Below are 14,945 nucleotides of genomic sequence, written 5' to 3' on the forward strand. Positions count from 1 at the left end.
ATATATCATATACATGTATGTATAATTTATGTATATGTATGAATTTATATTGTTATGTGTGTGTGAGCATATATATAATTATATATATATAGATACACACAATTATGTGTGTGCGTGTGTATTTACATGTATGTATATTGTATATGTAAATATATATAAATGAACACATATATGATATATATATATATATATATATATATATATATATATATCATATACATGTATGTATAATTTATGTATATGTATGAATTTATATTGTTATGATACATATATATATACATATATATAAACTGTTATATATATGTATATATATATATATATATATATATATTTAAACGTGTGTATATAAATAGACATATATATATAGACACACACAGGCATACATACGCACACATACATACATACACACACATACATACATACATACATACATACATACATACATACATACATACATACATACATACATACATACATACATATATACACATACATACAAACACACACACACACATGTAGATATATGTATATATATAGAAATATATACATAGATATATATGCATATATATGTATATATTCATATATGTCATATATATATTCTATATAATATATATACAAATATATTTATATATGATACACACACACACACACACACACACACACACACACACACACACACACACACACACACACACACATATATATGTATATATATATATATATATATATATATATATATATATATATATATATATATATACATAGCAACAGTAATAGAACACAGTATTCCCAACCACTTTAAACAATCAAACTATCCCACAACACCAACAACAACATACATACACATACATATCATCTTCACAAACCATATACTTCAAAAGCCCAAACTACAACAGTATAAATAAGGACAGGATATATGAAAGTCTGGCTATCAAGTATATTTTCTTATTCTGCACTTGTATTGACGTTTCTATCCTGTTTCTGATCACGTCGTTTCAGTGCAAGGATTTTAGGACTAGAGAGAACTTCCGGTTTAGTGTAAGAATGAGGCAGGATGTTAGTAGTATTTTAGGAAATGGTGATTTTGTTTTCTGTTAAGATGTTTTTTGTTATTGTTATTGTTATTATTATTATTGTTGTTGTTGTTATTATTTATCTCTGGGTTTTTATTACTGTTATTGCTAGTGTTATTAGTAGTACTATTTTGGTTATTAGTATTATCATCAACATTAATATTATTTTCATCCCCATCGCATTCAAAAACAACGGCATCATTATTATCATAATGAGCATCATTATTGCACTCATCATTATATACAGTTGAAATCGAATAGGATATTACATCACTATGGTTGTAAATTGTAATATCAAAATTTGGTTTGCTATCAGTCGGTAGTGCATTGGAGATGATGCAATAACAAACACGCTTTGTTAACTGTGGTTGACGATGACGCAATAACAGAATGATTAGGAAATGAGCACACACACACACACACACACACACACACACACACACACACACACACACACACACACACACACATATATACATGTTTGGTAAAAAAAATCATATAAAGTTTTTATTGTTGTATATCACTTTATTATTGCAAGTTAGTTTTTTTTCTTAAGACCTGACGGAGTAAAGTTAAGAACGTACAATCCCCCCCCCCCTTCACAGTGAACAAAGCAACAAGATAAAAATGAAAATCTCTGCCATAGAATCCCTACGGTGTAAAGGAATGAACTGATAAGCATACATACATACGACGACAAGGTGTCCTATAGTGACTGCCTGTTTGGATCTGACACTCCTATGTATGTGTGTGTTTGTATGTGTGTATGTGCGTCGTATGTATGTATGCTTATCAGTTCATTCCTTTACACCGTAGAGATTTAACCATTGAAATTTATCCTGTGTTTGTCCATGGAACTTTCATCATATGGATAAAACGTATCTTTGTATTAGAAATAAAATAGTCCATCTCCTGCACATGTTACTGATTTCGTAAGTGCGATATACGAAGGTAGTAAATAATTTGTAATGTTTAATTTGATCCAGTTTGGCATTTTTATGATGTTCTAAAAAACGTATGCCTGATTTACACCCCCCAAACCATACACTTGCAAACAGTGTATGGTTTGCAAGTTCATGCAAATGATGAAAAAAAGGGCAGAATGTGGTTGATGGTGTTGCAACAATACAGTGTTGAATGCTACAATAACTAAACGTAATTGATAATGACATGCTGGCAGAAAGTGATTGACAGTGACGCAGGTATGAAAGTGTGAAAATTTCTCTGGCAAAAAAGTCATAACATGTGACTCATAGTTGCAATAACAGGACGTGGTTTACATTGCAAAATACAGAAAACTAAACGGCAAGATGATATTTATTCAAATCTTCCACACATTTTTCAAAAAGTTTAATGCAAAGGCTTTGGGAATAACTGTTGCTTGTTTATGTAACACGCACGCACATGTATACATACACTTATACACATTTACGTATTACCAAAATGATGAAAATAAAACAAATTCTGATCAAACCTTTCTTTTCATGATTATCATAATCATCCAAATGGTTACAACTAAAACATAATACACACACACACACACACACACACACACACACACACACACACACACACACACACACACACACACATATATATATATATATCTTTTTACAACCGTATGGCGAAATCACAATGATACTGTCAAATCTGTTTCACGTTATGTTACATATGTACCCCTCAGCCTTGTCAATATGTTTATCAAAGATAAATCTTATGTATTAACAGTAATGTTGGTGTGGTTGTAATAGTGTAAGCAATAAATCTTCAATATCTATGTATCTTTTATTGCATTGTCATTATTATTTTATTTATCTATTCATTTATTCATCCATTATCATTATAACAATTACTATTATTATCATCCGTATTGCTGTTGTTGTTATTTCTTGTTATTATTATTATCATAGTCATTGTTGTTGTTATTATTATTGTTACTTATTGATTTATTATTATTATTATTGTTACTTATGATTTATTATTATTATTATTACTACTACTATCATCGTATTATCATTATACTTATTATTATTATAGTTATGATTATTATCATCAATATTATTAGTGTTACTATTATTCCTATCACCATCATCCTCATGCATTTGATTGCTTTTATAAACGTTGTTATTACCCGGTTATTTAATGCATATATATTGTAGAAAATAACATTCATAAGCAAAACAAAGAAAGCAGAGAAAGAAAATTAAAATAACATTCACTTGACCATCATAAATTGTCTGAAATGTTTACTTTAACCACCCACATTTATAATTTACTTTAACCACATGCCTTTGTTCTTTACTATAAAAACACACATTTATAAATTACTCTAAACACCCACATTAATGATTTACTCTAACCACCCAAATTGGCTCTTTACTCTAACGACCTACGTACATACAACACACGTTTTTACATCACGTTGAGTAAAACCATAATTAAAGAAAATGAGTCAGAAAAGAAAACATTTCTGTGGATTTTCCCTCCGCAACTGTACTATAACATTCCCATACGTCATCAGTCAACAGATATAAACATATATCAACTTTCCGGATAAATGGCACTCGTGTTTCAGACTTCGTTGAGTCAACACCTTGTCCGTAACGCAGCAGCAATAAACTTAAAAATCTTGTGCCACAAGAGCTACCCTGGAGCCCGGGGCCTCTCGTCTCACTTGATATTATTGCTTCTGAGTTGTAAAGTAAATTAAATAAAGTAAATCCTGTAATTACAGATCATTATAGTGCTTAGCTAGCACCTTCAGTGCTCTAGTATTTGCAGGTGACACGAGGCTACAGTAGTAGTAGTCAGCACCCCACCCCAGACCCGCAGCTCTCTTCTACACCAGGGTAGCCCTTGTGGCTTTGACCCCTGGGTAGGGAGGCCCAGTAGTCTGGGGCGTCATTTGGGCGCACTTTTTCTTTGGTCCTGAAATCTTTTCCTTATAATGTGACTTTCCTGAGCCTACCGGAGTTCCTCGGAACTCCCGTATTTCGCTTGGGGGGTGGGCATTGAATTACCGTCCTTCGCCTAGGCAAGTTCGGCGGTAAGGAGGTGTCCCACACATAACTCGATCCCTCTGTGGTACTGGAGAACGCAACCAGGCTTCCACTGGGGGGGTAGAGGACGAAAAACTGCCTTACTCTCTTAGCTATTGCTGTTAGGTTGATAACAAAAGTTAAGAGGTTTTTTGTCCCTTCAGGACTACGATTTTGAGGAAAGGGGTCGGACCTGGTCCGATACCCAGTATGAGTGATACCCCGGCTACCCCTTCTCCTCCTCAAGGAGGAGGGGCGACTAACGACCCTTCTAAGACCAATCTGATGACGAACAACGGAACCCCCACTAATGACAAGACGAGACGACCAATTTTCACAATCCCCACCCAGAATGCAAGGTTCGCGAATGTAAAATGCGTGAATGAAAATCAGTCGCTTCTGAACGTGAACCCCTTTATCATCAAAAAGGTCCTTGATGGTCAAGTGGACGGCGACTTTGATTTTGTAAAAAAATTGCGAGATGGAAGCCTCCTTGTTAAAGTACAATACAACTCCCAGATTAAGGATTTACTTAAGCTGACGCAAATTCATGATCTTCGAGTCAAAGTAACTATTCCTATTGGCCCAAATACCTGTAAGGGAGTAATCTTTCACAGGGATTTGAGGACGATGGATGAAAGTGAAATTCTTGAGAGCATGAAGGACCAAGACGTAGTGGACGTTCATTGTATGACCAAGAAGGACGGGAATGTGCGAACGAAAACTGGACTGTGTTTTTTGACTTTTGCCTTGAATAGAATCCCTGAATATGTCAATGTCGGTTATGAACGTGTACAAGTAAGACCTTATGTCCAAAAGCCAAAAATTCGGACACACCTCATTAAGATGTATTGACAAAGATTCTTCTAAATTCACTTGCCGTAAATGTGCTGAAGCCCATGACACCATCACATGTACTAGCAAAATTTCCAAATGTGCTAACTGTGAAGGTCCCCATCATTCAGGATCTGCCGAGTGCAGCATCCTGAAGAAGGAGACTGAAACATTGGCATATATGAGAAAGCATGAAGTTAGTTATACTGAAGCTAAGAGGAAAGTGGAAAGTTTGACACACAAACCCGATACTTCCTATGCTGCAGCGGTAACTAGCAACAACCCTAGTACAAGTGATATCAGTCAACAGCTTGCAGCTAAGGATAAGGAAATTGCCGAACTCAAACAAACCGTTAAAGATTTAAATATTAAAGTATATCAACTGACAAAATTGGTTGATCAAATGGCTGCATCAACCCAGCCTAAACATCTTAAGGAAGCAGACACCGAATCACAGTCCGGAGCGCACCTTCCCGTCCGGGCTACTCCTGTGAGGACTTCGTCTGGCTCGCGATCGGTTTCTCGAGAGAGAAGCAGGTCGCAGTCTGTCAGTCGTCTCCCTCGCCAGGAGGTGCAGGACATGGAGGCTTCTGTCTCCAAACCATCCCGTGAGAGGTCCCCGGGAAGCGAGGGAGAGGAGGCGCCTCCCTCCCATAAAAATAAAATAAAAACTGGTGGACAAGGCACTTCCAAACCCCATAAAACGTAATCATCGCGTCAACCATTATACAATGGAACTGTCGAAGTATTAGATCTAAAGTAAATGACCTTAAATTATTAGCCTCGTCCTATGCTCCCGATATTATCGTTCTCCAAGAAACTCATTTGACAAACCTCGTCTCTGACGAGGTCGTATCGCTCAGGAACTACCATTTATGTCGGAAGGATCGTGAGGGTAGGGGTGGAGGCGGAGTCGCCATGTACATCCACCAAAGCCTCCCTTTTACAGAAGTGACTATTGATTCTACTTTGGAGTTTGTCGCATGCAAAGTAAAAATTAATGGCACGTATCTGGCTATATGTTCAGTTTACTGTCCGCCTGATAAAGTGATAATCTATGATGAGCTTTTTGCTCTTCAGGAACGTCTGCCACAAAATAAAGTAATTTTAGGTGATTTTAATGCTCATCATACGTTATGGGGTTCCCTACGGGTGGATGGTAGAGGTGAGCAAGTAGTTAAGCTGATTAACGAGTCTGATTTAGTCCTTCTGAATGATGGTAGTCCCACGCGGGTGGACGATAATACCGGGAATTTGAGCTTTATAGACATATCACTGGTCTCATCATCAGTAGCAGCCAAGTGCCTGTGGCACACCATTGACGACTCGTTGGGAAGCGATCATCTTCCTATCTTGATTAAATATTCATGCGACACAGTGAGAACGCCTTCAGCGCCTAAATTTAACGTAAAAAAAGCAGACTGGGTCGCCTTCACAAGGAGCGTCAAGCTCGAACTTGTTGGAGAAACCATTGATGATAAAGTAAACAATATTCAGAATTCGATTTTAGAAGCAGCTTTGCTATCCATTCCTAAAACTTCGACAGATAGCGTTAAGCATAGAGTTCCATGGTGGACACCAGATTGCCGCAGGGCGCTGTGCCGACGCAATAAGGCCTACAGGCTTTTCCAAAATAACATCACTAATGAGAACTTTTGCAACTACAAACAAGCAAGAGCTAGGGCTCGTAGAGTAATAAGACAAGCAAAAAGAGACTCCTGGCGGAGCTTTGTCTCTACAATAAACAGCAATACAAAAATATCAGAGGTTTGGTCCACTGTTAATAAAATCAATAAGAAAAAAACATCTTTTAAAATAAAAAACATCATTGAAGAAGGTAACAACTTGGATTCTCCTAGAGACATTGCTAATGCACTCGCCAGGCAGTTCTCTCATACAAGCAGCTCAGCAAACTATCATCACGCATTCCTGCCCATCAAGGAAGCGGCTGAGCTGCAACCAATTCACTTTGCCACAGGAGATGACTTTGATTACAACCAAGATCTTACAATGAATGAGCTTGTCCGAGCCCTAGAAGCCTGTAGAGGAACATCCCCAGGCCCCGATGAGATTCGATATGAGATGATAAAGCATCTTAATCATGATGACATGATTAAGTTGCTAGAAGTGTACAATGAAATTTGGAAAAGCCACACTTTTCCAAACTCATGGCACTTCGCCCACATCATTCCCATATTGAAAGGAGGGGGTAATCCCAGATTTGCCATCTCCTACCGCCCAATTGCGTTGACAAGTTGCTTATGCAAGGTCATGGAACGAATTGTTAACAGTAGGCTATTGCATTTTTTAAATTCCAGTAATTTACTAGTTGACGAGCAGTGCGGTTTCCGAAAGGGACGCCAAACTCTCGATCAACTAGTAAAGCTGGACAGTCATATTCAAGAGGCAATTGCCAAAAAAGATTTTTTGATTTCAGTATTTTTAGATATAGAAAAAGCCTACGACATGACATGGCGATATGGCCTACTCAGAAAACTTTATGCTTTCGGATTACGTGGAAACTTGCCTTGTTTTATTCAAAATTTCATTTCTGACAGAACGTTTACTGTCAAATTGTTTTCTGACAATGTCACTTTTTCGGACATTTTTGTCCAGGCAAACGGGGTCCCACAAGGAAGTGTCTTGTCACCAACATTATTTTTATGTATGATAAATGACATCTTACCAGCTCCTCCTCGGAATCTTAAATACTCACTGTACGCTGATGATTGTGCATTATGGCATTCCAGCAATAATGCAGAATTCTCAGCAAATCGCATCCAATTGGCACTGGATATGATTCATAACTGGGGCCTCCAGTGGGGTTTTAAGTTTTCCAATAGAAAGAGTATTGGGGTAATTTTTTCACATAGGAGGAAGCCGAACATCAGGCTAACTCTAGACAACCACCCAATACCTATTCAAAATTCTGCAAGATTTCTTGGGCTACTTTTTGATAGTAGACTCAATTGGAAAGACCACATTGGTCAGTTAAAAAATAAATGTCGAAGAGCACTAAATTTATTAAAGTGCATTTCTGGTAATAAATGGGGAGCTGATAGACAGTCTTTGCTAATGGTATATAAAGCCCTGATTAGGTCTAAAGTAGACTATGGGTCAATCGTGTATGGTTCGGCATCGAAAACAAGTTTGAAAGGATTGGATGCTGTGCAGAATGCTTGTTTGCGTGTGTGTCTTGGAGCCCTAAAATGTACTCGGATCGAGCGTCTTGAGGTGGAGTCAGGAGTACCTCCCCTCCGACTCAGACGCGGCCAGTTGGCACTGACCTATGCCGCAAAGGTGGCTCGAGACCCGAGCCACCCTAATGGCAATGGAGGCACTAGGCCCTTTGCCACGAGACTCCACGACCTCGTCGAGAAAGTCGGTATAGATCTCTCTACCATCGATACCCTGGTTCAGTCAAATATAGCGCCATGGGAAACCCCCAATTTTTCTATCATGGAAGCCTGGCTTCCATCAGCCAAGGCCATGGCGCCGGAGGGTGAGGTACGCCAGAGGTTCAGAGAGATCCTTATTAAACATCTATCCTTTTTTCATATATATACCGACGGCTCCAAGACAGATGAGTGTGTAGGTGCGGGTGTATGGTCGACTGAATGTGACCTAAAGTTTAGATTGCCGAATCATACATCGATTTTTCTTGCTGAACTTTTTGCCATTGATAAAGCTATTGACTTTGCACTATCGACGACCCACGATAGGATAATTATTTTTTCCGATTCATTAAGTTCACTTAAAGCTATTAAATCATTAGAAACCACTAATAATGAATTGCTGGGTAATATCATTCGTAAATTACACGGTGCCAACAAATCAATCAAGCTAATATGGGTACCAGGTCACTCTGGTATCCATGGTAATGAACAGGCTGACAAACTAGCCGGGTCAACTGGCGATCTGGACACTACCATAGTTCGTACAGATCTCAGGTGTTTTGTGTCTCTTATAAAAGCAAAATTACATCTCCTGTGGCAAAGTGAGTGGACCAACCTCCAACTCACAAACAATATCAAGCAAACCATAGACCTGTGGGACACATCCCACAGGAAAGATAGAAGGGAGGAGGTGGTGTTGGCCCGACTTAGGGTCAACGCTACAAGACTCACCCACCTCACTCCCTATATTGAGAAAAAATTCCCTGCACAATGCCCCCATTGCAATAGTAACCTAACAATAAACCATATACTCACAATATGCAACCACTACAGCAACAATAGACAAAAACTAAAATATTATTTCAGACAAAAAAACAAAGATTTCACATTATCAAATATATTATCAAATGATGAAAAAATAATAAATAAAGTAATCACTTTTCTAAGAGAGACAAAACTTTATGACCTTATATAGATTGATAGAATAAATAGGATCCATTGGCTTAATAACCTTGGCCACATGCCGCTGGTTGATAGCCAAGAAATCCAACAAAGAAGAAGAAAAGGATATATGGGTCGGAGATATTTGATTGCGAAAGACCAATGACGATACAAGTTGGTTGCAATTTACAGTACTTTCATGTACAATTCCTCTCCTTAGTCCCTTGCTTGTTATTGACGTGGGGGAGGTACAAGAGACGGAGACTGAGGCCCATTATGGGGATCAGTCTTACCTTGGACCTCAGCCCTCGCCTTAACGAATTTTGCAAGGTCTTTACTTCTCCTCCTTTCCTTTTCCTTCTCTTCTTCATCCCCTTCTTCTTATCCTAATCGTTAACTCATTTTTTTTACCGTTTTCGCCACAATACTTTAACACTTTAATGCTCTTGAAATTCACAAACGAAAAAAAAAAAAACTTTACCTGTAGGATTCGCCCCCAAGCCCCATCTATTGCTATATTTGTCGCTAATGATCTTGGATGTTGACGCGGCAGAAATATATTTATATATATATACACATTTTTTTCATGATGGATTGATACAAATGCATTCAAGAGCCATATGACAACGTATACCATCCGCAGCGAAGGGAGTTACTTCAACAAGAATAAACGGAAAATAAAAACGTCAAAACGAGATAAAAAAAAGAAATAATGGCATTAGCAATAATGAAAATAGTGATAATGATGATAGCAATAATAATCATTCTTATAACAATAATGATATTAATAACAACAGCAACAACAGTGATAATAAAATGAATAATTATAAAAGTGGTAGAAACATAGGAATAACCACTAATAATGATAACAGTAATGACGATAATAGTAATGATCATAAGAATAGCACAAGGAGCAATAGCAAGATAACGATGTTACTAAATATAGTAATGCTGGCATTAATATGTCATCGATAAAACAATGACAATGGCTATGATAACGACGACGGTCATAATAGTAATAATAATGATAATAATAATAATAATAATATACTATTAATGTTAATGATGATAATGATAATAATTGTAATAATGATAATAATAAAAAAATAATAACTGAAAATAATGATGATAATAATGATAATAACCGATTGTAATAATGATCATAATGATAAAATGATGATAATAATAATAATAATAATAATAACAATAATATCATCAATAATGTTTAGGATTATTGGCATAACATTAACAACAACAACACCACCAACAACAACACCACCAATAACAACCCCAATATAAAAACAACAATGGTAAGTTTTACAAAAAGATTTACAATAACAACTCCCTCACCCCTTTGTTAATCTTTCAGTGGTGCGCCATCTGGGGGACTATTTTAACGTCGTCCTGCCTAATGTGCATGGGTTTTGTGCTCCTTGTTGATGGGATAGACAACACGGCAGGATATAGCCTTCTGTTTTCTGGAGGTGAGGCTGTTAGGGTGGTATGTGTGTGTGAAAATGGGATTGTATTTTTTTTAATGTGTGTGTGTTTAAGTGTCTTTATTTTATTATTATTATTATTATTTTGAGTGTACTTTTACGTGTTCCTTTTTTTTTTGTTTTTTTTTAATGGAGTAAAAATAGCTAGATTGTACTTGTTTTTAAAAATAGCTAAATTGTACTTGTGTTTGTTCGAGTGTGTATACCCACATGACGTATTCACATGCTCATCCACATACCTTTTCATACCTTTGCATCCCTACCCACAACAACCCATTTTCCCCCCGACATTCCAGGTATACTATTGGTGCTATCGATAATGGCCGCCCTTGGCAAATGCAGACTCAACAGGTCCTACGGCCAAGACGTGAACCACGACCCTCCTCCTTCGTATAGGTGGTCGTGGAGAAGGTCGTTCCTGAGGAGACACCCGTCCTGCAGGTGAGCGTGGAAGGGGGGAGGGGGGAGAGGGGGGAGGAAGGGAGGGGAAGGAGAGAGGGAGGGGAAGAAGTAGAAGAAAAGAGATGGTTAAGGTAGAAAAGAGAGGGAAGGGACGGGGTATAGAGGGAATGGGAAGGAGAGAGGGAGAGGAAGGGAGAAGGAGAAAAGAGAGGGGAGGGACGGGGTATAATGGGAGGGGGAAGGAGAGAGAGAGGAAGGGAGAAGGTGAAAAGAAAGTAGGGAGACGGAAGGAGAGGGAGAGTATATATTCATATATTTAAAGCGACATGTTCTTCCCCACTCAAAAACAGTAAACCAAAAACAAAAACAAAATACACATATATTTATCTCACAAAAAAAAAAAAAAAAAAATATCACACATACAAATGTTAATCACTATCCCTGCCGTAGATAATAATCTACTGGCTTGTGAAGTCTAGTATGAGTATGATTGGCTTGATAAAGAGGATGCCAGTAAGCTACATAAAATGAATAGTCATCAAGAAATAGATAATAATAATGATAATAAAAAATGAAAAAGGAGAAAATAAAAATGTAAAGAAACAGAAAAAACGATTTAAGATGAAAATTACATTCAGAAGAGAGTAGTAAATCTAAAATCATACATAAAATCATACTTCAAATACATACACACACTCAAACAAACATATAAACAAATGCTTAGTCAAACAAACACCCACTTAAACAAACACACTCATACAAGCACACACACACACACACACATCTAAACATAAACACATATAAGCACAAACACACGCAAACATAAACATACATAAACACAAACAAAATTAAACATAAACACATAAGCCTTCATTTCTGCTTACAGAAAGTGTCTAATCTCTCATTCGCGATTCCCCGGCCGGACGCGACAACAACGATGCCATGTTTCGTGCTTAAGTTAACGAATCTGATTTTATTTTTTAATTATATTGGATTATCAATCACTATTTTACTGATAATACATTAGGAAATAGCCGTTTATACAAGTTCTTAGTTATCAGCATCTTGAAATTACAAATAAAACGATTTTAGAATTATCGAAATCAGTTGAAAATGCGCGGACCCTAAGCTCCTCCTATCATACTTTTTCCTTCGTCTATCGACATCGGTTTCAAATATCACTCTTTACGTGTTTTGAATGTGTCACTTTTTTCTTTATTGATATTAATTGCATTTAAAAAGATTCATGAGTTTACGCCTCCATATTTAGTTATACGTACACAAGAAGTAAACTGATTATGCAGAACTTTATATAAATTTTCGTAATGTTCTTTTGTCCATTCAGACAAATCCTGTAAACAAAACACAAATCTGTCAGAGATACTTCCCGTACCTCATTCGTCCACGGCTAAATCCTAAATGATATAATAAAAACAATGATGACTATTGTTGCCTGTGCATGACATATTAAAATGTGTTGATTAAAAACGTAGGCATACGAAAGATAAACCTGAGTTTCGCTCTTGTCGGACATGGTTTTATTAATAAGAAAGCATTTAGATACTAAAACATATACTCTATATTATGTAGTGTAGATTTTCAAGATAAATATTTACTTGCTAGAGCATAGCGATCTAGTGAAATGTTCATATGTTTTCCCATATGTTGAGAGATATTTCCTAGAATCACATTATTTCTTAGGATATGCGTTACAATCCCACTGCACTGCATAGCGAAAAATCTTAATGAAAATCTTATCAATATTCGTATCTGTTCAATGAGAGACGGCAGTTGGCTGGGACAATACAAAGATACCATTATTCTGTACGGTCTCGCTGTCACTTATCACCTGAAAAAAAAAAAACCCTGAAAATGTAGCTTTATCGAGGGCAAAGTGTAGATTTGTAAGCCTTCGAGTAATGTTAAGCAAATGGGAATTTCATCATGTAGACAGTGTATTCGTGTGTGTGTGTGTGTGTGTGTGTGTGTGTGTGTGTGTGTGTGTGTGTGTGTGTGTGTGTGTGTGTGTGTGTGTGTGTGTGTGTGTGTTTTACTTGGCTTTCAAGAGAGTGCATTGAATGCATGTTAAGATATGAGATCTGTGTTGTTTTTCTTTAAGTATGATGAATGTTTTGAATTCGTTTATTGGGAATAAGATGTATGTGTATGTTTCGAAATATAATGTATGTAGACAATGCATGGGGGCGTATATTACATTGAAGGGAAATAGTGTAACTGTTCTGTCATTCCGAATAAGTTGATGTAATAGATTTTGTGAGTTTGTTGTCTTAGTTATCATTAACTTTGTTTCTGTTAGTATTATTTACTACTAATCCTGCTATTGATATTACTACTACTATTACAACAATAATAAAACAACAACAACAACTAGTACTGAAAATAATAATGATAATACTGTATTATTTTAATCAGAAAGGCTTTGTGAATATATTAGATTAGTACTTGCATCTTCACTATCCAAAATACATCCGTAGTCTAGGTTAAAGCACGGAGACTAAACAATTCCATTCATTCCCCCATTAAATGTAATAATTTATAATTTCCAGAATGACAGACCGTCGGCTGATATCCCGCAACAGACAGGAAGAAAACGGAACTGTCAACCAAGCCACAGATTCCCAAGACTCCGAAATTAATGAAACTCTTTCATCTTATTCCGTTTCCACGATCCGCGTGACAGGTTCTCCACGGAATAATATGTCTGACATATCTATCCCTATGTCTGGCACTCCTGCAGAAGGAGAAAGATACGCGGAAGAGGGTCGTTTAAGCGTAAACACACTCATACACGCTCATTCACTTTCGTCTGTAGCTGATCCGCCGTGTTACGAAATGGCTGTCGCTAATATGGACGAAGGTACGCTCAGGAAACTAAAATCAGAGATGGATTTGCGTACAATGTCTCGCGTGGTGGAGTTTCCAGGAGTGAAATGACTTGGGGAGTCGTAGAGAATGTGTGGGATTATATTGCTCTGAAATTGTTAAAACGGAGAAAGGAAACATGAGAAAACATGGAAAAAGTAATGTTGAAATGTTAAAACGGAGAATGGAAGTGAGAAAACATGGAAGGTGACAGAGATGAAAAAAAAGGTGAGTGTAAGAGAGGGTAGTGAAGGCGAGGTATCAGCTTCTTATTATCAGTCGCACATTCCCGACACTTTTTTGTTTATTTAACGTGATGCAACAATGAGTGTTATATATCATGCAGTGCAACCGTCAGCTGTTCTCTCCCTTATTATGCAACATATCTCTCATAATATGCAATTGTCAGCTGTTATTTCTCTCATTACGTGTGTTGCATCATGGCAACAGAAGAGTAAAGTCGACATTTTCCTTCGTTCATGATTGAATGATTTCTCACACCTCAGTACCTTTTATTATTATTAAAATACTTTATATATGATGATTATTTTTGATAGTTGTAGCTTTTAAGAAACTGTTTTGCGCTTTGTGATATTCCTGTATTTTTTTTTACTGTTAATAAAAATGTGAAGAATTCTTATACTTTTGATTTGTGCCTGAACCACTAGTTCATTAGTTCACATATAATCAGACAACAATATCCATCTACATACACACACACACACATATACACATACATACAGATACATACAAACATACATACATAAATACATACATACATACATACATACATACATACATACATACATACATACATACATACATACATACATACATACATACATACATACATACATACATATATATAAATATATCTAT

General features: G+C 36.7%; 1 protein-coding gene across 1 annotated transcript in view; it reads left to right on the plus strand.

Moving 5' to 3' along the window:
* Positions 1–14,702, plus strand: part of LOC125048050 — a 15,261-nt gene extending 559 nt beyond the window's left edge. The window contains exons 2-4 of the mRNA XM_047646676.1: positions 10,652–10,766; positions 11,078–11,222; positions 13,751–14,702. Coding sequence (XP_047502632.1) covers positions 10,652–10,766; positions 11,078–11,222; positions 13,751–14,138 — 648 coding nt within the window. The 3' untranslated portion in view covers positions 14,139–14,702. The remainder of the gene's footprint in view (positions 1–10,651; positions 10,767–11,077; positions 11,223–13,750) is intronic.
* The last annotated feature ends 243 nt before the right edge of the window (positions 14,703–14,945 follow it).

The sequence above is a fragment of the Penaeus chinensis genome, chromosome 42 (assembly GCF_019202785.1).
Source record: "Penaeus chinensis breed Huanghai No. 1 chromosome 42, ASM1920278v2, whole genome shotgun sequence".
Lineage (NCBI taxonomy): Eukaryota > Metazoa > Arthropoda > Malacostraca > Decapoda > Penaeidae > Penaeus > Penaeus chinensis.